Source organism: Zea mays, chromosome 3 (assembly GCF_902167145.1).
Source record: "Zea mays cultivar B73 chromosome 3, Zm-B73-REFERENCE-NAM-5.0, whole genome shotgun sequence".
In the NCBI taxonomy this organism is placed as follows: Eukaryota; Viridiplantae; Streptophyta; class Magnoliopsida; order Poales; family Poaceae; genus Zea; species Zea mays.
Window position 1 is genome coordinate 187925385 of NC_050098.1, and position 27087 is coordinate 187952471.

At 46.2% G+C, this 27087-nt stretch overlaps 2 protein-coding genes across 3 annotated transcripts; one reads left to right on the forward strand and one right to left on the reverse strand.

Annotated features, from left to right (window-relative positions):
* Positions 1-19563: 19563 nt before the first annotated feature.
* Positions 19564-21258, forward strand: LOC100193977 (uncharacterized). Its single transcript, NM_001139045.1, has 2 exons — positions 19564-20191; positions 20725-21258. The coding sequence occupies exons 1-2, from the start codon at positions 19736-19738 to the stop codon at positions 21025-21027; spliced, it is 759 nt and encodes a 252-aa protein (NP_001132517.1). The 5' UTR covers positions 19564-19735; the 3' UTR covers positions 21028-21258.
* Positions 21259-21531: 273 nt separating this feature from the next.
* Positions 21532-26387, reverse strand: LOC100502161 (jasmonate-regulated gene 21). 2 transcript variants are annotated; one of them, XM_023301928.1, is made up of 4 exons: positions 25928-26166; positions 25281-25847; positions 23553-23889; positions 21532-22008 (listed from the first exon to the last, which is right to left on the reverse strand). In XM_023301928.1, exons 2-4 carry the CDS (start codon positions 25802-25804, stop codon positions 21745-21747), a joined length of 1125 nt encoding a protein of 374 aa, XP_023157696.1. In that variant the 5' UTR covers positions 25805-25847; positions 25928-26166; the 3' UTR covers positions 21532-21744. The 2 variants fall into 2 exon arrangements, with proteins under 2 accessions (XP_023157696.1, NP_001183568.1); NM_001196639.1 differs by lacking the exon at positions 25928-26166 and adding an exon at positions 26281-26387 and having other exon boundaries at positions 21611-22008.
* Between the last annotated feature and the right edge of the window lie 700 nt (positions 26388-27087).

The window sequence follows — 27087 nt, forward strand, 5'->3', positions numbered from 1 at the left end:
CTTTTTCATTCAAGGCATCAATCAATTCATTAATTTTATCTACTTTAGTTCTATCCAATCCCTTGAACAAACTAGAGTAATTTATTTCATCATCACTAGACTCATCATCACTGGAAGAATCATAAGTGACATTGTTTTGATTACATACCTTCTTCTCCCTTGCCATAAGGCATGTGTGACGCTCGTTGGGGAAGAGGGATGACTTGTTGAAGGCAGTGGCGGCGAGTCCTTCATTGTCGGAGTCGGAGGAGGAGCAATCCGAATCCCACTCTTTTCCGATATGTGCCTGAGAGCACCTAGAGGGGGGGGTGAATAGGTGATCCTGTAAAACTTAAGCTTATAGCCACAAAAACTTGTTAAGTGTTAGCACAATAAATGCCAAGTGGCTAGAAAGGAGTCTCAACAAAACACAATACCACAAGAGATCAATCACAGAGATGACACAGTGGTTTATCCCGTGGTTCGGCCAAGACCAACGCTTGCCTACTCCACGTTGTGGCGTCCCAACGGACGAGGGTTGCAATCAACCCCTCTCAAGCGGTCCAAAGACCCACTTGAACACCACGGTGTTTTGCTTGCTTTTTCTCAATCCCGTTTGCGAGGAATCTCCACAACTTGGAGCCTCTCGCCCTTACAATTGAAGTTCACAAAGAACACAGAGCAAAGGGGGAATGAGCAACGCACACAAGACTTCAAAAGATCAGAGCAACAACACGCACACAAGTCGCAACAAGAGCTCGCAACACAACTCAAAGAGTTCGCAACTCAACAAGAGCTCTAGATGCTATCACAATGAAACGAATGCGTGAGATCGATGTCTTGGTGCTTAGGAATGTTGTAGGAATGCTTGGTGTTCTCCTCCATGCGCCTAGGGGTCCCTTTTATAGCCCCAAGGCAGCTAGGAGCCGTTGAGAACAAATCTGGAAGGCCATCCTTGCCTTCTGTCATCGGGCGCACCGGACAGTCCGGTGCACACCGGACAGTGTCCGGTGCCCGATTCCTTTCCTTAAATGGCGAAGCCGACCGTTGCAGATCTGGGAGCCGTTGGCGCACCGGACATGTCCGGTGCACACCGGACAGTCCGGTGCCCCCTTCCGACCGTTGGCTTGGCCACGTGTCGCGCGTAGAATCCGCGGCCGACCGTTGGCCCGGCCGACCGTTGGCTCACCGGACAGTCCGGTGCACACCGGACAGTCCGGTGAATTTTAGCCGTACGCCGTCAGCAAATTCCCGAGAGCGGCCTCTTCGGCCGAGGCAGCCTGGCGCACCGGACACTGTCCGGTGCACCACCGGACAGTCCGGTGCCCCAGACCGAAAGGCTGTACACAGCCAACTCTCCTCTTTTCTTCTTCTTCCTGTTTCTGATACTTAGACAAGTATATTAGTACACAAAACCAATGTACTAAGACTTAGAAACATACCTTTGCTCTAGATTTGCACTTTGTTCATCCATGGGCATTGATTCACATTTAAGCACTTGTGTTGACACTCAATCACCAAAATATTTAGAAATGGCCCAAGGGCACATTTCCCTTTCAATCTCCCCCTTTTTGGTGATTTATGCCAACACAACATAAAGCAACTAGAACAAGTGCAATATCACTTCAAATAAAAACTCAAATTTATTTTGATTCAATTTGGCATATATGGATCATCCTTTGCCACCACTTGGTTTGTTTTTGCAAATCAAACTCAAATCTCTATCTCTAAGTCAACCACACATGTTGAAGCATAAATAGAGTCATTCCAAAATAGATTGATCAAAGATTTCAAAAACTCCCCCTATTTCCCATAATCAACACTTCTCCCCACAAGAGGCCAACTTTTGACAAAAGAGACAATGCAAGAGTTTTGACAACACAAAAGCTCTAATCTACTATTTTCAAAATTTCTCAAGTGGTAGCTGATCCATTTATCACTTTGGCCTTTATTTTCTCCCCCTTTGGCATCAAGCACCAAAACGGGATCAATCTTGGCCCTTTTAACCCCATTGCCTCACCAAAATCTTCAATTAAGAGCAAATAGACAATAAGAGTCATAGAGATGAACTTGGAATAAGTTACCCTCTCATCGGAGTGCAGTGGAAGTCTTGCATGGTCCAAGTTCACCTTTCCCTTTCAATCCACCTTCGAGACTAAATCAAGCAAACTCAAGCAAATGGTTAGTCTCAAAGGGTCAAGTTGTAACACATCTCCCCCTAAACATGTGCAGCACTTTGCAACGGACTTGTGAGGTCCAGGGAGTGTTTGTACAACTTGAGCACCACAATTAGCAACAAAATGCAGAAAGGAACATGATCAAAAGCATAAATACATGTATGCTACAATTCAATCCAAGTTCCACGAATCTAAGACATTTAGCTCACTACGCAGCCTGCAAAAGGTCTTCTCATCTAGAGGCTTGGTAAAGATATCGGCTAGCTGGTTCTCGGTGCTAACATGAAACACTTCGATATCTCCCTTTTGCTGGTGGTCTCTCAAAAAGTGATGTCGGATGTCTATGTGCTTTGTGCGGCTGTGCTCAACGGGATTTTCCGCCATGCGGATAGCACTCTCATTATCACATAGGAGTGGGACTTTGCTCAGATTGTAGCCAAAGTCCCGGAGGGTTTGCCTCATCCAAAGCAGTTGCGCGCAACACTGTCCTGCGGCAACGTACTCGGCCTCAGCGGTGGATAGGGCAACGGAAGTTTGTTTCTTAGAATTCCATGACACCAGGGACCTTCCTAAGAATTGGCACGCCCCCGATGTGCTCTTCCTATCGACCTTACATCCAGCATAGTCGGAGTCTGAGTATCCAACCAAGTCAAAGGTAGACCCCTTTGGATACCAGAGCCGGAAGCAAGGCGTAGCAACCAAATATCTAAGAATTCGCTTCACCGCCACTAAGTGACACTCCTTAGGATCGGATTGAAATCTAGCACACATGCATACACTAAGCATAATATCCGGTCTACTAGCACATAAATAAAGTAAAGACCCTATCATTGACCGGTATGCTTTTTGATCAACGGACTTACCTCCTTTGTTGAGGTCGGTGTGTCCGTCGGTCCCCATCGGAGTCTTTGCGGGCTTGGCGTCCTTCATCCCAAACCTCTTTAGCAGATCTTGCGTGTACTTCGTTTGGGAGATGAAGGTGCCATCTTTGAGTTGCTTCACTTGGAACCCAAGGAAGTAGTTCAACTCGCCCATCATCGACATCTCGAATTTCTGCGTCATCACCCTGCTAAACTCTTCACAAGACTTTTGGTTAGTAGAACCAAATATTATGTCATCGACATAAATTTGGCACACAAACAGATCACCATCACATGTCTTAGTAAAAAGAGTTGGATCGGCTTTCCCAACCTTGAAAGCATTAGCAAGTAAAAAGTCTCTAAGGCATTCATACCATGCTCTTGGGGCTTGCTTAAGTCCATAGAGCGCCTTAGAGAGCTTACACACGTGGTCGGGATACCGTTCATCCTCGAAGCCAGGGGGTTGCTCCACGTACACCTCCTCCTTGATTGGCCCGTTGAGGAAAGCGCTCTTCACATCCATTTGGAACAACCTGAAAGAATGGTGAGCGGCATATGCTAGCAAGATACGAATTGATTCTAGCCTAGCCACAGGAGCAAATGTCTCCTCAAAGTCCAAACCTGCGACTTGGGCATAACCTTTTGCCACAAGTCGAGCCTTGTTCCTCGTCACCACCCCGTGCTCGTCCTGTTTGTTGCGGAACACCCACTTGGTTCCCACAACATTTTGCTTAGGACGAGGCACCAGTGTCCAAACTTCATTGCGCTTGAAGTTGTTGAGTTCCTCCTGCATGGCCAACACCCAGTCCGGATCTAGCAAGGCCTCCTCTACCCTGAAAGGCTCAATAGAAGAGACAAAGGAGTAATGCTCACAAAAATTAACTAATCGAGATCGGGTAGTTACTCCCTTGCTAATGTCACCCAAAATTTGGTCGACGGGATGATCCCTTTGAATCATCGCTCGAACTTGGGTTGGAGGTGCTAGTTGTGCTTCTTCCTCCATCACGTGATCATCTTGTGCTCCTCCTTGATCACACGCCTCCTTTTGATGAACCTGTTCATCGTCTTGGGGTGGGGGAAGCACCGTTGTTGAGGAAGAAGGTTGATCTCGTACATCATGTTCCTGTGGCCGCACTTCTCCAATCGCCATGGTTCGTATAGCGGCCGTCGGAACATCTTCTTCATCTACATCATCACAATCAACAACTTGCTCTCTTGGAGAGCCATTAGTCTCATCAAATACAACGTCGCTAGAGACTTCAACCAAACCCGATGATTTGTTGAAGACTCTATACGCCTTTGTATTTGAGTCATAACCTAACAAAAACCCTTCTACAGCTTTGGGAGCAAACTTAGAATTTCTACCCTTCTTTACTAGAATGTAGCACTTGCTCCCAAATACACGAAAGTAAGATACATTGGGTTTGTTACCAGTTAGCAGCTCATACGAAGTCTTCTTGAGGAGGCGATGAAGGTAGACCCTGTTGATGGCGTGGCAAGCCGTGTTCACGGCTTCCGACCAGAAACACTCGGGGGTCTTGAATTCTCCAAGCATTGTCCTCGCCATATCGATTAGCGTCCTGTTCTTCCTCTCTACCACACCATTTTGCTGTGGTGTGTAGGGAGCGGAGAACTCGTGCTTGATCCCTTCCTCCTCAAGGAACTCCTCCACTTGAAAGTTCTTGAACTCGGACCCGTTGTCGCTCCTTATCTTCTTCACCTTGAGCTCAAACTCATTTTGAGCTCTCCTAAGGAAGCGCTTGAGGGTCCCTTGGGTTTCAGACTTATCCTGCAAAAAGAACACCCAAGTGAAGCGGGAAAAATCATCAACAATAACTAAACCATACTTACTTCCTCCTATGCTCAGATAGGCGACGGGTCCGAAGAGGTCCATATGTAGCAGCTCCAGGGGTCTTGATGTTGTCATCACATTTTTGGTGTGATGAGAGCCTCCCACCTGTTTCCCTGCTTGACAAGCTGCACAAGGTCTATCTTTTTCGAAATGAACATTGGTTAGACCTATCACGTGTTCTCCCTTTAGAAGCTTGTGGAGGTTCTTCATCCCCACATGTGCTAAGCGGCGATGCCACAGCCAGCCCATGCAAGTCTTAGCCATTAAGCATGCATCTAGACCGGCCTCTTCTTTTGCAAAATCAACTAAGTAAAGCTTGCCGTCTAGAATACCCTTAAAAGCTAGTGAACCGTCACATCTTCTAAAGACAGACACATCTACATTTGTAAATAGACAGTTATACCCCATGTTGCATAGTTGACTAACAGATAGCAAATTATATCCAAGAGACTCTACTAAAAACACATTAGAGATAGAGTGCTCATTAGAAATTGCAATTTTACCTAACCCTTTTACCTTGCCTTGATTCCCATCACCGAATATAATTGAATCTTGGGAATCATTATTCTTGACGTAGGAGGTGAACATCTTCTTCTCCCCCGTCATATGGTTTGTGCATCCGCTATCAATAATCCAGCTTGAGCCCCCGGATGCATAAACCTGCAAGGCAAATTTAGGCTTGGGACTTAGGTACCCAACTCTTGTTGGGTCCTACAAGGTTAGTCACAATTGTCTTAGGGACCCAAATGCAAGTTTTGTCACCCTTGCATTTTGCCCCTAATTTCTTAGCAATCACCTTTCTATCCTTTCTACAAATTGCAAAGGAAGCATTCAAAGCATGATATATTGTAGAAGGTTCATTAACTTTCCTAGGAATATTAACAACATCTCTTCTAGGCATATTATGAACAACATTCCTTCTACCAACATTTCTATCATGCACATATGAAGAACTAGAAGCAAACATAGTATGAGAAAAATCATTGTAAGCATTATAACTCCTAGTTTGTCTTCTATCATTATACAAAAAGGCATGGTTCTTTTTAGCACTAGTAGCCATAGGGGCCTTCCCTTTCTCCTTAGCGGGAATGGGAGCCTTATGGCTTGTTAAGTTCTTGGCTTCCCTTTTGAAGCCAAGTCCATCCTTAATTGAGAGGTGTCTACCAATCGTCTAGGCATCCCTTGCAAATTTTAGCTTATTAAATTCACTTTTGCTAGCCTTAAGTTGAGCATTAAGACTAGCCACTTCATCATTCAATTTAGAAATTGAAACTAGATGTTTACTACAAGCATCAACATTAAGATCTTTACACCTAGTGCACGTTTCAACAGTTTCCACACAAGATGTTGATTTACTAGCTACTTCTAGTTTAGCATTTAAGTCATCATTAACACTCTTTAAAGTAGCAATGTTCTCATGACAAGAAGATAATTCACTAGAAAGCACTTCATTTCTTTTAACTTCTAAAGCATAGGATTTTTGTGCCTCTACAAACTTATCATGTTCATCATACAACAAATCCTCTTGCTTTTCTAAAAGCCTATCCTTTTCATTCAAGGCATCAATCAATTCATTGATTTTATCAATTTTATTTCTATCCAATCCCTTGAACAAACTAGAATAATCTATTTCATCATCACTAGACTCATCGTCACTAGAAGAATCATAAGTGACATCATTACGAGTGATTACCTTCTTCTCTCTTGCCATGAGGCAAGTGTGACGCTCGTTGGGGAAGAGGGATGACTTGTTGAAGGCAGTGGCGGCGAGTCCCTCATTGTCGGAGTCAGACGAGGAGCAGTCCGAATCCCACTCCTTGCCAAGATGAGCCTCGCCCTTTGCCTTCTTATAATTCTTCTTCTTCTCCCTCTTGTTCCCTTGGTCCTGATCACTATCATTGTCGGGACAGTTAGCGATAAAATGACCAAGCTTACCGCATTTGAAGCACGAACACTTCCCCTTGGCTTTGGTCTTGCTTGGCTGTCCCTTGCGACCTTTAAGCGCCGTCTTGAATCTTTTGATGATGAGGGCCATCTCTTCATCATTAAGTCCGGCCGCCTCAATTTGTGCCACCCTGCTAGGTAGCGCCTCCTTGCTTCTTGTTGCCTTGAGAGCAAGGGGTTGAGGCTCGTTGATCGGTCCATTCAAGGCGTCGTCCACGTATCTTGCCTCCTTGATCATCATTCGCCCGCTTACGAATTTTCCGAGTACCTCCTCGGGCGTCATCTTCGTGTACCTGGGATTCTCACGAATATTGTTCACGAGATGAGGATCAAGAACGGTAAATGACCTTAGCATTAGGCGGACGACGTCGTGATCCGTCCATCGCGTGCTTCCGTAGCTCCTTATTTTGTTGATAAGGATCTTGAGCCGGTTGTATGTTTGCGTCGGCTCCTCGCCCCTTATCATCGCGAATCGTCCGAGCTCGCCCTCCACCAACTCCATCTTGGTGAGTAAGGTGACATCATTCCCCTCATGAGAGATCTTGAGGGTGTCCCAAATCTGCTTGGCATTGTCCAAGCCGCTCACCTTGTGATACTCGTCCCTGCACAAAGAGGCTAGCAACACAGTAGTAGCTTGTGCATTTTTATGGATCTGTTCATTAATAAACGAAGGACTATCCGAGCTATCAAATTTCATTCCACTTTCCACAATCTCCCAAATGCTTGGATGGAGAGAAAATAGGTGTGTACGCATTTTGTGACTCCAAAATCCGTAGTCCTCTCCATCAAAGTGAGGAGGCTTGCCAAGTGGAATGGGGAGCAAATGAGCATTTGAGCTGTGCGGAATGCGCGAATAATCAAAAGAAAAGTTTGAGTTAACCGTCTTTTGTTTGTCGTAGTCGTCGTCCTTGTGGGAAGAAGTAGACTCGTCGCTGTCGTAGTAGACGATCTCCTTGATACGTCTTGTCTTCTTCTTCTTCCCATCTTTACGTCTGTGGCCCGAGCCAGAGTCGTTGGATTTGTCATCTTTTGGCTCGTTGACGAAGGACTCCTTTTCCTTGTCGTTGATCACGATTCCCTTCCCCTTAGGATCCATCTCTTCGGGCGGTTAGTCCCTTTCTTGAAGAGAACGGCTCTGATACCAATTGAGAGCACCTAGAGGGGGGGGTGAATAGGTGATCCTGTAAAACTTAAGCTTATAGCCACAAAAACTTGTTAAGTGTTAGCACAATAAATGCCAAGTGGCTAGAAAGGAGTCTCAACAAAACACAATACCACAAGAGATCAATCACAGAGATGACACAGTGGTTTATCCCGTGGTTCGGCCAAGACCAACGCTTGCCTACTCCATGTTGTGGCGTCCCAACGGACGAGGGTTGCAATCAACCCCTCTCAAGCGGTCCAAAGACCCACTTGAACACCACGGTGTTTTGCTTGCTTTTTCTCAATCCCGTTTGCGAGGAATCTCCACAACTTGGAGCCTCTCGCCCTTACAATTGAAGTTCACAAAGAACACAGAGCAAAGGGGGAATGAGCAACGCACACAAGACTTCAAAAGATCAGAGCAACAACACGCACACAAGTCGCAACAAGAGCTCGCAACACAACTCAAAGAGTTCGCAACTCAACAAGAGCTCTAGATGCTATCACAATGAAACGAATGCGTGAGATCGATGTCTTGGTGCTTAGTAATGTTGTAGGAATGCTTGGTGTTCTCCTCCATGCGCCTAGGGGTCCCTTTTATAGCCCCAAGGCAGCTAGGAGCCGTTGAGAACAAATCTGGAAGGCCATCCTTGCCTTCTGTCATCGGGCGCACCGGACAGTCCGGTGCACACCGGACAGTGTCCGGTGCCCGATTCCTTTCCTTAAATGGCGAAGCCGACCGTTGCAGATCTGGGAGCCGTTGGCGCACCGGACATGTCCGGTGCACACCGGACAGTCCGGTGCCCCCTTCCGATCGTTGGCTTGGCCACGTGTCGCGCGCAGAATCCGCGGCCGACCGTTGGCCCGGCCGACCGTTGGCTCACCGGACAGTCCGGTGCACACCGGACAGTCCGGTGAATTTTAGCCGTACGCCGTCAGCAAATTCCCGAGAGCGGCCTCTTCGGCCGAGGCAGCCTGGCGCACCGGACACTGTCCGGTGCACCACCGGACAGTCCGGTGCCCCAGACCGAAAGGCTGTACACAGCCAACTCTCCTCTTTTCTTCTTCTTCCTGTTTCTGATACTTAGACAAGTATATTAGTACACAAAACCAATGTACTAAGACTTAGAAACATACCTTTGCTCTAGATTTGCACTTTGTTCATCCATGGGCATTGATTCACATTTAAGCACTTGTGTTGACACTCAATCACCAAAATATTTAGAAATGGCCCAAGGGCACATTTCCCTTTCAGTGCCTCGCCCTTGGCCTTCTTGTAATGCTTCTTCTTTTCCCTCTTGCTCCCGTGTTCCTGGTCACTATCATTGTCGGGACAGTTAGCAATAAAATGACCAAGCTTACCGCATTTGAAGCATGATCGCTTTCCCTTGGTCTTAGTCTTGCTTGGTTGTCCCTTGCGACCCTTTAGTGCCGTCTTGAATCTTTTGATGATGAGGGCCATCTCTTCATCATTAAGACCGGCCGCCTCAATTTGCGCCACCTTGCTGGGTAGCGCCTCCTTGCTCCTTGTTGCCTTGAGAGCAATGGGTTGAGGCTCATGGATTGGGCCATTCAACGCGTCGTCCACGTACCTCGCCTCCTTGATCATCATTCGCCCGCTTACAAATTTTCCATGAATTTCTTCGGGCGACATCTTGATGTACCTAGGATTTTCACGAATATTGTTCACCAAGTGAGGATCAAGAACGGTAAATGACCTTAGCATTAGGCGGACGACGTCGTGATCCGTCCATCGCGTGCTTCCGTAGCTCCTTATTTTGTTGATAAGGATCTTGAGCCGGTTGTATGTTTGTGTCGGCTCCTCGCCCCTTATCATCGCGAATCGTCCGAGCTCGCCCTCCACCAATTCCATCTTGGTGAGTAAGGTGACATCATTCCCCTCATGAGAGATCTTGAGGGTGTCCCAAATCTGCTTGGCATTGTCCAAGCCGCTCACCTTGTGATACTCGTCCCTGCACAAAGAGGCTAGCAACACAGTAGTAGCTTGTGCATTTTTATGGATCTGTTCATTAATAAATGAAGGGCTATCCGAGCTATCAAATTTCATTCCACTTTCCACAATCTCCCAAATGCTTGGATGGAGAGAAAATAGGTGAGTACACATTTTGTGACTCCAAAATCCGTAGTCCTCTCCATCAAAGTGAGGAGGCTTGCCAAGTGGAATGGGGAGCAAATGAGCATTTGAGCTATGCGGAATGCGCGAATAATCAAAAGAAAAGTTTGAGTTAACCGTCTTTTGTTTGTCATAGTCGTTGTCGTCGTTGTCCTTTTGGGAAGAGGAAGATTCGTCGCTGTCGTCGTAGTAGACGATCTCCTTGATGCGCCTTGTCTTCTTCTTCTTCCCTTCCTTCCGTCTATGGCCCGAGCCGGAGTCGGTAGGCTTGTCATCTTTGGGCTCGTTGACGAAGGACTCCTTCTCCTTATCGTTGATCACGATTCCCTTCCCCTTAGGATCCATCTCTTCGGGCGGTTAGTCCCTTTCTTGAAGAGAACGACTCTGATACCAATTGAGAGCACCTAGAGGGGGGGTGAATAGGTGATCCTGTGAAACTTAAACTTATAGCCACAAAAACTTGTTAAGTGTTAGCACATTAATCGCCAAGTGGCTAGAGAGGAGTCTCAACAAAACACAATACCACAAGAGATCAAACACAGAGATGACGCAGTGGTTTATCCCGTGGTTCGGCCAAGACCAACGCTTGCCTACTCCACATTGTGGCGTCCCAACGGACGAGGGTTGCAATCAACCCCTCTCAAGCGGTCCAAAGACCAACTTGAATACCACGGTGTTTTGCTTTGCCTTTCAATATCCCGTTTGCGAGGAATCTCCACAACTTGGAGTCTCTCGCCCTTACAATTGAATTTCACAAAGAAGCACGGAGTAAGGGAGGGAAGCAACACACACAAATCCACAGCAAAATGCGCACACACACGGCCAAGAAACGAGCTCAAAAGCCTATCTCGAAGTTCACACTAGAACGGAGCTCGAATCACTTGAGAATGACAAACGAATGCGCAAAGACTGAGTGTGGATGATCAAGAATGCTCTAAGGTTGCTTGTGTATCTCCTCCATGCGCCTAGGGGTCCCTTTTATAGCCCCAAGGCAGCTAGGAGCCGTTGAGAGCAAATCTGGAAGGCCATCTTTGCCTTCTGTCGTCGGGGGCACCGGACAGTCCGGTGCACACCGGACACTGTCCGGTGCCCGATTTATTTCCTTAAACAGCGCAGCCGACCGTTGCTGACCGTTGAAGATCTGGGAGCCGTTGGCGCACCGGACATGTCCGGTGCACACCGGACAGTCCGGTGCCCCTTTCCGACCGTTGGCTCGGCCACGTGTCCCGCGCAGATCGCGCGGCCGACCGTTGGCCCGGCCGACCGTTGGCTCACCGGACAGTCCGGTGCACACCGGACAGTCCGGTGAATTTTAGCCGTACGCCGTCGGCGAATTCCCGAGAGCGGCCTCTTCACGCCGAGTCAGTCTGGCGCACCGGACAGTCCGGTGTGCCAGACCGGGCTGAGTCTTGGCTGTACACAGCCAAGTCTTTCGCACCTCTCTTCTTTTCTTCTTCTCTCTGTTTCTAACACTTAGACAAGTATATTAGTACACAAAACCAATGTACTAAGGCTTAGAAACATACCTTTACTTGTGATTTGCACTTTGTTCATCCTTGGGCATAGATTCACACTTAAGCACTTGTGTTGGCACTCAATCACCAAAATACTTAGAAATGGCCCAAAGGCACATTTCCCTTTCAATACTCCCAGATCATTGGCTCGCTCGTGTACCTTGCAAGTGCAACAAGGCCAGACATCTCTTATGCTGTGAGTAAGCTAAGTCGGTTTGTGTCGAAACCAGGAGATGATCACTGGCGTACTCTTGAGAGAGTGTTGCAGTATTTGAAAGGTACTATGACATACGGTATTCATTATACCGGAAACCCAAAAGTGCTGGAAGGCTATTGTGATGCCAACTGGATTTCTGATGCTGATGAGCTTTATGCCACAAGCGGATATGTGTTTCTGTTTGGAGGTGGCGCTGTTTCCTGGAAGTCTTGCAAGCAGACTATCTTAACGAAGTCTACAATGGAAGCAGAACTCGCAGCATTAGACACTGCTGGGGCTGAGGCCGAGTGGCTTCGTGATTTCCTATTGGACTTACCGGTAGTTGAAAAACTGATACCGGCTATTTCCATGAACTGTGACAACCAAACGGTGATTACAAAGGTTAACAGTTCTAGGAATAACATGAAGTCTACAAGGCATGTTAAGAGGAGATTGAAATCTGTCAGAAAGTTGAAAAACTCCGGAGTTATAACTGTGGATTATGTCCACACATCAAATAATCTCGCAGATCAATTCACTAAGGGTCTATCACGCAATGTGATAGAAAGTGCATCGAGGGAAATGGGTATGAGACCCATGTGAGATCTACTCTAGTGGTAACCTGCTCTATGTGATCGGAGATCCCGTGAAGTAGAGTGGAGAAACAAGCTAGGAGTAGATTGTGAGGAAAGATCCCTTCTTTAACTCGTTTCTGATGCACATCTTTCCTATCTGTAAGGCAGGATGGTTTTTACCTTAATGTATTCCAAGAGTCTTATAAAGGTAAGATGTTGTTCTACAGAACATCTTCTGAGGAATACACCTATATGAGTCAGACTGCTAGTCACAGTCTATGGGACTTGGGTAATCCCTAAATACTCATGAAAGGCACTGAAGTGTGACTTATATGCTTCTAAACAGCGGGAATACCCTTTTGCAGCCTAGTATCAGCAAAGGATTTGAGTGAATCTTATTTCGCACAAAACTGTCAATTCAAGGCATAGTCCATTGTTCAGTTGTGAATGAGTGAAACTCTTATTCTAGATGGATGTTCAACTTAACAGTCTCCATCGAAACACTGGTATATCAAAGGATTGTGATTCTGATACTTCATCATTACAAACCCTAGAGTTTGGTGGGGATTGTTGGATCTTTTATGGGCTTGGCCCATTTATTGAATAAACTCTATGGTGTGTAATGGTGGAGAATACCAATAGTACCACATTGGAAGTCCAAGGGTCTTTTGCCTTGACTTATATGGTGGGATTTATTCTACTTAACTTGAGAAGTCAAGAAATGGATAAGGGCGTGCCACACGCGCGCGCGCCGCCGCCGCCGCTGGCCGGGCCGGGCCGGGCGTGGCGTGCCGTGGCGTGGCGTGGCGAGGCAGGCAGGCAGGCGAGCGGGCGTGGTGTGGTTGTGTTAATTTTTAACACTCACTAACCGCGTACGTCAGCCGAGTGACCCTGTCTCTTCGTCAGCCAGCCGAGTGACCCTTCTCCTTCAGCTGCCGACTCATGGCGTGACTCGGCGAGAGCTGGCCGACTCATGGCATAACTCGGCTAGAGCTGGCCGACTCTTGGCGTGACTCGGCGACCTTTCTCCTTCAGCTTCCCTCTGTGAGAGGTTAAATAGAGGAGCACCCCTGTCATTCGGTGCAGGCGAGAAACACTTTCAGTCTCACAATCCAGCCACCGAGTGAGGGTATTTCCATCTCGTGACTCTGCGCGCACACAGAAGCGAGAGGGCAGGTGCCTCCGAAGCCGGTGCCGTTCGAGACCTTGCACGGGGGATCGGCAATTAGGTTTTTGGGGAGCGTCTTCGCGACTGCCCAACGTCTGTCGTTGTCTTCATCGCTGGTTCTTGGCGTCTTCATCTCGATCGGATGACAAGAGAAGTTGGACAAGGATCAGGATCATCGGAGCGCATGGGAGGGTATGATCAATTCAGTTCATTACAGTTTTATATTCTGCATATTATATATGTCGTATGTAGCTTTGCTCTATCGTATTATAATATGTTATATCTGTCTGTCTTAATTTTACAGTCATCCTGTTTATATTGTTATCTGTTTATTTCCAGTTGTTCCGCAATAATCCATGAACCATGTTTATATGCTTATTTTATTTATATGATTTACATGCTTCATATGCTTTGTGTTCTCATGATCCATATTGTTATGGATATTTTTGAGATCATGTTATCTATGTTTGATTATCTATTATATGTCATCATCATAATGTTAATTTATGGAATTAAAATGGTACGGAAAATGCCTATATTTCTAACATTTTGTCTTGGGGTTACAAGGGAATAGCGAGAATTGCTTCTGAAATGTACAAGACAAAGCACTTAATGGTTGGAAGTGTAGTACTAGCAAGTGCAATGTAACGGTGCCTGACGCCGTCGTGTCTGATCCCCAGCAGCTCGTCTTGGTGCTCGATGAACAGAAACCAACACGATGAAAAGAATATGTCCATCTATGCTTGTCTACACCCAATCAGAGTTCAGAGAAGTTTGGGGGAAGGGGTGAAGGCGAAGCTCTGCTTGTACACATAAATGAGGCAAGCAAAACAAATCGAAAGGTCTGGACGGTTTTGGTATTGCGTTAACAAACAACTAGAAGACTAGCACAAAGCAGGCCGCTCAACGAAGATCCACAGAAGGTAATCATTTAAGTTAACCATCTCGATCGAGGGTTGCGTTAGGCGCACCTTCTTCGGACGGGACATCAGAAAGCGATGATTCACAGGCGCGGTAGTTGTACGTGGAGGGAGGCCCTTTTCCTTTTGATCAAAACAATTTGTTTTTTTTTAAAAAAAAAACTCTTATCAAGGAGCGAGGGAGGGAGGGAGGGAGGGAATTATGCGCTGCGCCAGAAGGATAATGATTGTACCGACACTGCGCCGGCCGACTGAAGAAACCCCACGTTCTCGATCAGCAGCTTCGGCCATGCGATCGTTGATCCGTTGTTCTTCTTGGTGACTCCGAGTTCGTCTAATGATGACTCACGGTTCCATGACAGTAGTAAGTACTCCGCCTCGTAGTGCTAAACGCGGAAAGGAACGTATACTGATACTGTAGCTTCGTTCTAATGTACTAGTGGCTGGATGCATGCAGTAATGTGAGCACCTTTTGGAGACAAAAGATAATCTAACACTCGAGCGCATCAAAATGTGAGCCCACCCAAGCTAGGTCCATCCATCGATGTCTTTGGACCACGTAGCAGCAGTCACAGGTCGGACCTGCATCGATCGATCGTGTTGGATAAAAGGAGAGGACTCACAAACTGCAGAGTCCTCCAAAGTTAGGACCGACGACAGAGAAGTAATTAAGCGTGGGCACTGGGAAGCTATTTTCAATTTCTGAATCAACAGTCCCTCCAGTGCAGCTTCAGCTGAAGCCCGCGCTGCACTGCACTGCACTTCACCGGCGTCAGCGGTCGCGTCCAGAGAAGGACGTGCGAATCCGCGAGACGCGACGGCCGGTCTGCCTCACCTCACGGCACCCACGGTCGGCGAAGGGGCGTCTGAATTGTCGCGCGCGACGTTGCGGTCCTCCTTTCCTTGCACGGCTCGGTCGCTTTGGCGCCGGTTTACTTTCGGAGGACAAAAGGAGGAGGCGGATTGAACCAAGAAAGCCGCTCGCTCTTACAAATTACAATTCCCTCGCTGATATATAGGAGTATCTGCAATCACTTTAACTTTGGGATTTTTTTTTTGTGTGTGTGTGTTATACTTTTTTTTACTTTTTTTATTTCTTTTTGCTTTAAGAGATATTAAAAGTCAAGAATACGATCGTTGTCAAATCGTGTGTGCGATACATTGTGTTAATTGACAATATAACATTGTGGTAATTTGTTGTCATCACAAAGTGATTTATATGCTTTTGGACGTAATGTGTACAAATATATGTTTTTATTGTTGTAACATACTCGTTGGAGTAGCGTTGCATAGACTAATCCCAAATCAATTCGAGGACTTGTGCACATACATGGTTGCATGTGTTGTTAATGTGCAGATAGGGATGCTAATAGATCACGATCAAAATGTTTCTTCATAGTAAGTTAGGACCTATTAATCAATTTTAGTTCAAAAATGAATATAAATAAAGCTCTATCCTAATTTGATTTGACCCTTACATTTTTAGCGAAAAATTTACAGCATATTATCACCTATATCTGCAGGTGCTGATTAATGTGAAAATGGTCAATAATATCAACCAAACTCGTTTTCGTTACTAAGAGTGTATTTGATTTGGCTTTGACTTTTGCCCTATTAAAATCAAAAGCCAAACCAAAGGGCCCGAGCGAGAAAGTAGTTTTTTTTTCAAAAGCCAACTTTCTAGCAGTGCGGAAATGAAATCATCTCTAGACCTTCTTTTAGCGACTTTCGGATAGAACTGTGTAAATATATATGAAACAAATTTTAGCGACTTTTAGCGTCTTCTACCATAAGTTTTTTAGCTTTTTTACAGCTCACAACCCACAACAAATTTTTTCACAGTTCACAGCCATAACAGTTTTTTTTTCGCAGCCACAACAGTTTTTTTTCGCCGCCACAACCTAACCAAACACACCTTAAATTTAGGGAGAAACTGAGGTACGAAACTAGATTTGGGGAAAAAAAAAGTTCAACGCACTCGGAGCACGAATTACAATCTCGCTCGGTAAGCAATGGTTTCCTGTAAAATTTATCATTACCGCTACTTAGTGAGGAACGAAAACCGGTTCAATTTTATTAGTATTCCAGTTTAGAATTTAAAAACATAAAATTTAAATTTTGGTTAACAAAATGGTTTTAAAAAATTACAAACGAAATGTAATCCTTGAGTCGGCTAGGGGTAGAAAAGAGCCGAGCTCAGTCATGTAACGAGCCGAGACTTGCTCGGCTCGCTCCTTCGACGAGTCTAGAAAGCCGGCGCTGAGCCAACAGAGACGGGCCATAAACATGATTTTGCGCTCTAAATCTAAATTATATGATAAAATCTAAAAACTAATTTAAATAACAAATTTTAAATTATTAAAATAAATATATTACTAATATAATATAGAAAATAGATTAATTTTGTGCAGTAATCTCAAACAATATAAATTAAGTGTTTATTTGGTACTAACATTATATGCTAATTATAATTTTATGTAATAAATTGTTGTTGGATCGAGTCACGAGCTAGCTCGCAAGCCGTAACGAGCCGAGCCGAGTTGGCTCGCTGTTTTCACAAGCCACAAAAACAGATTTCACTCAAACTCGTTCTAAGAGTCGAGCCGGTCTGAGCTGAGCCGAGTTGTTGCGAGCCCGAGTCAGCTCTTCGAGCTCGGGCTTTTTTTTAAGCCCTAGAGTCAGAGGCGTTGGTTGTATCTTGGATGCAAAAATCTTTTTTACTGTCCTTACATCTATCACTTGGAGGCCCATAAAAATAGATCAAAATTTGTAACTTAACGCTTTATTAGTTTATTTTTCTTTTATTTATATAAACCATCGGGTGGTAGATGTGAGAGGCTGCAAAAAAGTTTTGTTTGCATCTTTATGGAAAGATTTTTTTTCCCGACGAAGACATGAACGGAATGTCACTATAAGAAATATTGGAAACGTCTAAAAATTAAAAACGAAAAAAATGAAAAGGATGCTCTTGCAAGCATCCACGTGCATGTACCGGCCGAGGACACTGCAGTTGGCCCAGCGTGGCAGCCCGGTAGAGCGGCCCGGTCAGGCGCAAAAGCGTTGGACCGGCGCAAGGTGCGGACATTAGGGCGTGGTGGCCCAACGCAGAGGAGCACATTTGGACCTACTTCGCTAGGTCTTCCAAATCTTGGATGATAACAAGTTTTACGTCAAACTGTCCAAGTGTTCACTTAGGCAGAGTTCAGCGGAATACTTTATACTTGGGTCATGTCGTTTCAGCTTAGGGTGTGGCAACTGAACCTAGTAAGATCAATGTGGTGAAAAACTGGACAACACCACAACCTGTGAAACAGCTTCGTGGACAGTGGTGGCCTAAGGGCTAGTTTCGAAACTTTATTTTTCCATAGAATTTCTATTTTCCAAATTAAAACGAACTAATCTTCCTTAGAAAAACGAAAATTTCTTGAAAAATTGTGGTTCCTAAACTGGTCCTAAAGGTGGGATACAGGGGCGGCCACTCTCCGACCCCCAAATTCATAGGACCTAATTCTAGATATATCGTTCGATAGTTCAGCAATAAAGTATTGAAGTCCTAAATATGTTAGAAGAAAATTTTAAAGTAATACTATATATAAATCTTTTGGTTTACTTATTATTTGATATCTTATTGTTTGATATAAATATTAACATTTATATATATATATAAAATAATTAGAAAGGTCTCTATTTTAAACCTTGTTCTTGGCCCCTAAAATGTTAGGACTGTCATTGTGCGCACTACACCAAAATCATACACTTCCTACGATTTTCTAACTTCCTACAACTTTTATAACAAACCGTAGGAAATAAATAACTTCCGAGAGGCAACTGGTAGCTCTAGGAAATAAACATAACTTCCTACGACATTTTATAAAAGCTGTAGGAAGTTAGCTTTTACATGCTGACTCGTATGTGCGGTCAAACGAGCCGCTAACTTCCTAGAGGCGGCCGTAGGAAGTTAGCATGCACAGCTAACTTCCTACGGCCTCCTCTAGGAAGTTAGCTTTCAGTTGCTCATCCGCGGGTGCGGTCAAACGAGCCGCTAACTTCCTACGGCCGCCTCTAGGAAGTTAGCTGCACATGCTAACTTCCTACAGTCTCCTCTAGGAAGTTAGCTTTCAGCTTTTGACCAGTCAAACGAAAAGCTAACTTTCTACGGCCTGCTCTAGGAAGTAATATTCTCCTACTAACTTCCTACGACCTGCTCTAGGAAGTTAGCTTTCAGTTGCTGATCCGCGGGTGCGGTCAAACGAGCCGCTCTAGCTTTCTACGGCTTTACTCTTGTAAGTTATATTTTTTATCTTAACCCGTGAATCTACCTAATTTAACACCCTAGTTGTTTATCTCTCGTTCAACAACTATGGATTGAAGCGCGGGATATCAGTAAATAAAATGGACACTAAATTCTAATCATATTTGTTTATCCTGATTTTGATATCGTATCTGTCTCTGTCTATCTAAGTCGTCCAAAAATTATAGAGAAGTTTGGATTTTAGAAATCTTTCAAGATGTTGAACCTATGCTATTTGGATCGATCTAGTACGCGAATATGAGAATTCGATTTTATAAATTCGACCACAATCCGTATCAAGAAAACCAGGCGTAGAGTTATAAATTGAGTTGTTTTCTAGTCGAATATTCAGGTAGCGGCGAAATTCGTTTAAGTTCAACTAAATCGAATGTCTATTAAAACATCGAATCCGATATCGTTTAGTTTGATCCGTCAACGTCAGGCTCAAACCTTAACCTGATAATCAAATCTATTCCTTACCAGATAAATTTTTGTCTGATTTCTAAGCAAAGCAAAACCTGTCTAAAATATTCTTGTCCATATTAATTTGGTTTGACATGTTTACACTTCTTAAAAACCCAAATCTCATAATCGGGATTTATACATTTGATCTTGTTAAATGCAAAACCTGAAGAGGAAAAAACCATTTTTTTTCTTTTTCTCCGTGGCCCTTTTCTCCTTGTCTCATGCCGACCAGGCTTTCAGCCAACAGCCCTCTGGAATTTCTTGCCAACAGCCCTCTGCGGGCTGCGGCTCTGCCCTTCTTCCTGCAGTAGAGAGCCGCCGCCCCTCCCAAATCCCCTTCTCCCTCACGTCTCTCTCTCCCCAAGCCGCTCCTCACCAAGCCCATCTCAGCCGCTCCCTCCAGCCCTCACCTCGCCGGCCCTAGCTGCTGGTCGCCGTCGACCGCGAGCTCTCCAACGCAGGCGGCTCGCTGCGCCTTCCCCTCGCCGGTCATCCCTGCTCCCTCGGCTTCCAAACCATGGCCGCCTCTCCTCCATCTCCTCCCTCCCCAGCGCCTCCCTCTCTGCTCCTGCACTCGGAGCCCAGTACTCCAGCTCGCCAACGCTCCCTCCCTGCTCACCGGCCACCAGGAAGGTCCGAGCTCGCCCATCCTCTGCTCGGTTTCAACTTCGGTCGTGCCTGCAGACCGCTCCCTTGCTCCTGCAGCTCGCCCCATCCCCTGACTTGTCGTGTCTTGGGCCGTCACGGCACTCTCATCTTGCGTCGTCGCCTTATTGCTGTTCTGGTGAGGCCATGTCGTTCTTGTCCTACTCATTTCCCTACCGGCATCAAATCCTTACTGTTGTTTATACGTATGTTTTTGTGTGAGTTGGGAGGTGGAGAAGAAAGGAACTCTAGTGCATCACACACCTTGTGCTTGACGAAATGTTTGAATCAGAATTTATCATCGCATCCGCAATTTGGTTTAATCATGGTGAGACTCGTTGTTCCTTCTCCATTCATTCCCCACTCGGTACCTATAGCTTGAAGTTGTTATTGTGTGTCTGGGTGTAGATCAGAGATTCATAGAAAAAAAGATTAAATTAAGTGGTATGTCGTTTATGTTTCGGAGTGTTGTTAGGATTAGCTTCGATATAAATTTTTGATGAAATGACTCCTTATATGTCGTAATATGGTTATATGCATGTTTGATAGGTAGATGCATGATTTGATATAATATTAGATGGGTTATTACATGATTATGGGATGAATACTCTTGATAGGCATATAGTGTAGTGTTGTGCTGAGGAATGCACAAGGGTTTCGTACTCAATTTTTTCAAGTCGGACGACTTGCTGGTCGTTCTGGCTGACCGACTTGACCAAGTAGTCAGACGACTTAGCGATTAATCGCTATTTTTCCGAACCGATTTGGACGATTAATTACGACTAATCACGATTAATCGGACGACTTGTAAACATTGCTCGTACTTACGACCTTACGTGGTATTATTGCAAATTCATTCAGCACTACGGCATGATTAATGGAGTTACTGAAGAAGGGCACCCAATTCAATTGCCCCCGGTTGCTGATCGGACATTTCATTTGCTCAAACAGAAGTTGGTCCAAGCTCCTGTTCTAGGTCTTCCTAACGACTTCAGCAAGGGTTTCGTGCTAGAAACAGCTGTCTTCATGCAATCGAAGAATCTCGTGGCTTATTTGAATAAGCACCTTTGTCCAAGAAACCAAGCTTCATCGAGGAGTGTTTGGCAATCTTTATGGCAATTATTGACGAATGGCGGCCATACTTGCAGCACCGTCAAATCGTGATTGTACTCCATCTTACTGAGCAGAGGGTGACCTTACGTTTGTAGCATAAAGTCCTGCTCAAGCTCATTGACTTGCATTATCAAATTCGCACAAACAGGCAACGGCTGTACCGAGCGACTGATTTGGCACATATATATATAAGCCGAGACAGTGGGAGAGGAGAGCTGGACAACAGGCAACGAATTGTAATTGAATCTTCTGAATACTAAAGGAAAGCGGTCACATCCCATTAATTTGCACGGTCTCTGTGGGCTGATTCCCCACCCTTACTCATCCTTATCTCTCATTTCAAACTTGTAAACAGTACAGTCTCCCATTTATATGAATCTATCATTATGTATACGACGATATATATAATAATATAGACTATTGCTTAAATTTAAATATGATTGGTCGTACGTGCACAACTCTGAGCGGCAGTTGACTGCCGAGCAACTGCATGCACCACGCGCATATATGCATGCGATCATTATATATGTACTAAGTGGTACCGAAGGTAGTAGGTTGGTCTTACACATGCATGTGTTATTTCAGATAAGATTATACTTGGTCCGCCGGTGGAGCCAGCCAACTCATAGCATGTAGCCAACTAACTCCAGATTATATTAGCAATTGCCATTAGCTAGGATACACACGCAGTTGTTTATTAACTAGCAAGCTAGTACGTACGTACTGTAATTAATGTACGTAGGCTGCAGGTGCATGGTGGCGAATTAATTAATTTTCTGGTGATGCCTGGCCCTTGAGAGCCTCGATCTGCGCCTTGCCCCTGGCGCCCTTACTCCTCACGTAGAGCCTGTACTCGTCGAAGGTCATCGTCGGGTAGAGCGGTGGCAGCTTCGCGGCCGTGACCAGCTCCGGCGCCGGGGAGATGGGGACGTCGCCCTTGGGGTTGTAGAAGATGGCGAGGGATATGCGCTCCTCCTCGGCGTTCACGACCACCCGGTGCTCCACGCTCTTGTACACGGAGTTGCTCATTATCTGTCCATGCATGCATGAGTGAATAAATAATTCAACATTCTCAGTGTCAGTATTAATTATAGCTATATATGAGCGAGGTTTTTTCGATGCATGCATGAACGGACAGTTACATGCATCTAGCATTCGTATTCAAAAGGAAAGGTGGAGTTACGTACGTAAACAGTAGCATGCATGCATACATTGACACATATATACTTACACCATTAGATATACAGCGGTACGGTCGTTGGTCTGTTACTTCTAGTTGAAGTTTATTAATTACGGTAAGGCCCCGTTTGTTTTCTTTCATTTTGAGGAATTAAAATCTTACTAATGAAATATGCTATTTTTTAGAATGTGACATTTCACCACTTTCTAAAGTTATCATATAAGTCTATCTCAAATTCATATGGTGAGAGATGAAAATTGATTCTATAGATTTACATGCTATTTTTTCGATGTACAACTTATAAGACACTTTTCTACTTGCTTTGCTATAACATTAATGTAGTATATAACTATCTCTCTCATATGATTTAAGATAATATACAAATATATTAGATATATAAATATATAAACTTAATTAGTTTTGTCTAAATTATAATTATTAAAATGAAATTCAATTCCAACGAAATAAACGGGGCCTAACAGTAATTCTGTTCATGCATGTGGAGCAGGGGATTAGCTAACTTGTACAGTTGTACTACAGTCTACACAGAGCCTACAACTACACAGGTGCAAATATTGTTAGCGGCTGCCAGCTGGCTGGCCGCCGGTGCATGCAACATATACGTGGGATATACAGATGATTGGCTTGTGCACCTGTGCATGTGCTTTCGCGCGTGGTGCGCGCGATTCGTCAGTTGTCACCGTACAGTACGGTAACATGCATGCAACTCTGTCCTCGGTTGCTGCTTGTGCACGATAAATCTTAAGATTGCGCTCGATCGATGATCGTCACCGGCTCACCGCCCATGCATGTGTTCTCATGCAAACTACTAGCTAGTACTGATATAGGAGTAGTACTAGCTAGTAGCATCTATCTAGTATTGATTCCAGCATGCACGTACACCGACGATTAGTTTGTTTCAGAGTCAACTACCTGCTGAATTAATACAGGTTTTTTTTATAAGCAGAGCTGAATTAAGACTGTTCCTGACGTATAGTATACACAGATAAGATCCATCGATCGGATCCTTTTGTCCTTAAAGTGTTTTTAATAAAACTAATCATTCACGAGTTATCTATCCAGAGATGCAGCTAGCTATCGATTCTTTTAAATTCCAACCGATGCAAGGCGAGCGGCAGCGCACTAACTAGCTGTACGCGTGTAGGAGTGCCGACCAACCACAAGACCAAATACTTCACGTTTGTACAATACGTGACAGAGATCTGTCGTCGACATCGACTAGTACGTAGCTCCAGGAAGCCACGCATCTAGACGAGCTGTGGACGACGCGCGATCGGGCACGCTAGCTATAGTAGAGAGTAGGGACGATACAGCCAACATGCACAAGATGTATACCTAGCTTAATTAGCTGGAACGATGTTGGTTGCTATATTACCTGGACTTGGTCGCCGACGTTGACGATGAAGGCGTCGCGGACGGGGCGCACGTCGACCCAGTCGCCGGCGCTACGGCGGACCTGCAGGCCGCGGACGTGCTCGTCGGCGAGGAGGGCGGTGAGGACGCCCGGGTCCGAGTGCGCGGAGAGGCCCAGCGTCAGGTCCGGCTGCGGGCACCGCGGGTAGTAGTTGGCGCGCAGGGTGGCGCCGCAGCAGCCCGCCCCGCCGAACGCCCGCTGAAGGTGCGCCTCGTCCAGCCCTAGGCTCACTGACATCACCCGCATCAGCAGCTCGCACAGCCGCACCACCTCGCGTCCGTACTCCTCGGACACCTCCCTGTATATAGCATATATACACGCACATGATGTATACACATCAATACAGTACATGAGCCGCTAGCTACTAGCTATACTGTTGTACGTACGTGCATGTCAGTAACTAACAGTAATCTTGTCCTTCGACCACGTGTATGTGCCGGTTTTTTACTGCAGCAACGGGCAGTCCCAGCACAGCCAATTTGGCACCTGGCATGCATGCAGGAGTAGAAGCGTGCTAGGAACGAGGTCTACAACGACAGGGACACCCCTTTTATGATTTAGCAGCAGCACGTCCCGGTGCCGTGCTACTCGCCTACCCCCATAGCTTTGGAATTCTTGACCAGCTGCATGCGTTGCGCTGTGGCTCTCTAGGCATTTTGCATGCATGAAAGCACCATGGACCTACTTTCCATTTTTCATGCACGTGTTGTATTTGGACGCTGAGTCATTGCTACGGCGGGACTTGTTTTCTATGGAGTACTTAAAAGTGTTATCTATGCATTTTAGGCCGGCTCCACCCAATGACTAGGGAACAAGATGTAATGGTTGCTGGAGAAGTACGGCATGCATGGGCAGGGACAGTTACGTTAATCTATTTCCTAACAGTCAGTGCACTGTCGTTCTCTCTGGTAAAACATCATTAATCCTAAATATGTGTTCATTAAGGATAGAACAATTAAATATAGCTGTGTAGTTTTCGCAGTATGTCACTGATAAAAAACATTTTTTTGCCAAGGACATCCTTTTTCTACACACTCTTGTTTAAACATATTGTATTTAATATATACACAAAAAACAAAGCCATATAATCATATGAACTATATATAGCATCATCTAAAATGTTGAACTGTGAAACTTTGAGATTCACTTTTTCTTCCATATAGGCATATGCCCAAACAGAAGAAAAGGTGAATCTCAAAGCTTGCAGGGTTCAATCAAACTCAAGCTAGCCCACTCTTCCTAGGGGCCGGGGGGTCTATGTAGCAGCACCTTATATAGTACTCCTACACATAATTAATGAAAGTTTCATAAGAACAGTTCAATTCTCCTCGATAGCCAGAAATTATTTCATGCATGTGTTCCAAACGGGATGGAATCGGAGCTAGCCTCGTGTTGATTACCTAGTACATAACAACATCGCCACAGCTCTAAATGCATGCACATGCATGATGGGAAGGCACGCTAAAATTTGTTGCAGCCCGGCTGCAAACCAGGCTATTTGCAGCCCCTCACAAAAAGGTGGATAGGCCCCACCTGCAGGTCCACCAGATAACGTTTTAGTTGTATTATTTACCTGCGGGTGGGACCTATCCTCCTTTTTGTGAGGGGCTGCAAACAGCCTGGTTTGCAGCCGGACTGCAACAAATTTTTTTCCAAGAAGAAGGGTACGAAATTTGGAAGTGGGCGTACTTGCAGTTGCCGGGCACGGCCGGCCAGAACTTGGGCGTGCTCTTGGCCGCCTCCGGCGCGAGGTGGAGGAAGAAGTAGTCGCCCCAGTCGAGGGCGGCGCCCTTCTGGACGCCGAGGCGGCTGCCGTAGCCCTCGTACGTGCGGGGCGAGTTGGCGTAGCGCTGCCTCTCCGCGAGCGGGCGGCGGAAGAAGCCGCGCCAGGCCTCCCGCGCCGCGCGCAACAGCTCGGGGCGCACCCCGTGGCCGACCACCTGGAAGAAGCCCCACTCCCGGCACGCGGCGGCGACGGCCTCGGTGACGGCGGCGCCGCCGTCCGCCGCCAGCAGCGCGCCGAGATCGACGACCGGAATGCTCATGTCCGAGGGCTCCGTGGTCTCCTGGACTGTCGTTGCCGCCGCCGGGGACACGGCGGGGCGGTCGCACGGCGGCTTGACGTAGCAGCGCGGGATGACGGACAGGCCGCTCTCGGCCAGCGCCTGCACGCGGACGACGGGCTCCGGCCACTCCTGCATGCAGTCCGCCATCTGTGTGTATCTATATCGTCCCTTCCCTGCCGCCGCGCGCAGCCTATATGCATGCAAACAGTGAAAAGAATTAACGATCGGCGCATGCTGCTGAGAGCGAGGAAGAAGTGCATACTGCCATACTGGGTTCTGGGTCCTATACGACGTACAGTACGTGGGAAACTAGGTGACTACGGCATATGCATTCAACGCGCGAAAAAGGTGGGGGAAAACACGAGGAGGGGATCGGTCTCCGATCTTGCTCGGGAATTAAATGGAGCGCGACATGGCACGAGATGGGATCATGGGAATGCCGGTGTGGCGACTGACGACGACGACAACGACTCATGCACATGCAGTGTGGAGATGATGAGGGTGAGGTATGGACGACGCGTGCTGTGCCAATCAAAACACGTTTGATCAAGCTGATGATGAGCTTGATTCGCTAGAATACCAGCGAGAGTAGAGAGAACGTACTACAAGGGAACGTTACGTACTGGGTCAATTAGCTAGCTAGACCTCGAGTAGTTCTTGAAGAGAGAGTGAGAGAAAGAGGTGGACGGCTGAGCCTGCGGTGTGCTTGGGCCGGCCCCTTGATGCTTTGGATGGCTTAATTAGCTAGTGAGATCGAGACCCAACAGGGGTATATATAGTCAGAGATGGAAAGAGACGTTTACGAGAGAAAAAAAACAATGCCAGCGATCGAGCTGCTGGTAGGTGGTAGCTCTGCTTTGTTCGGTCCTCTGGGCGGACATGCTCGCCTGGTCTGGTTGTCGATCCGCGCGGCCGCGGGGACCGGGGGGCGAGCGGCGAGAGCGACGCACACAGCTGACGGCTGGGCACCGCGGGGGACCAAAAGCCAAAAAGGGTTGAAACGTGTTTTTTGTGCGTTATTATTGTTTTGTTTGTGCCGGATCGGCTGTGGCTGATGCTGACCACTGGATGGGCAGCTGGACTGGGTTGTAAACGTACTACTACTAGACCCTGTTTGTTTTGGCTTCTGGCAGCTTCTGGCCACCAAAAGCTGCTGCGAACTGCCAAACGCTCAGCTTTTCAGTCAGCTTCTATAAAATTCGTTGGGGCAAAAACCATCCAAAATCAACATAAACATATAATCGGTTGAGTCGTTGTAATAGTAGGAATCCGTCACTTTCTAGATCCTAAGCCCTATGAATAACTTTATCTTCCTCCACACGTAATCGTAATGATACTCAGATTCTCCCTACAGCCAGATTCTCCCCACAGCCAGATTCTCAGAAAAGCTGGTCAGAAAAAAGCTGAACCAAACAGGCACCTATTAGCCT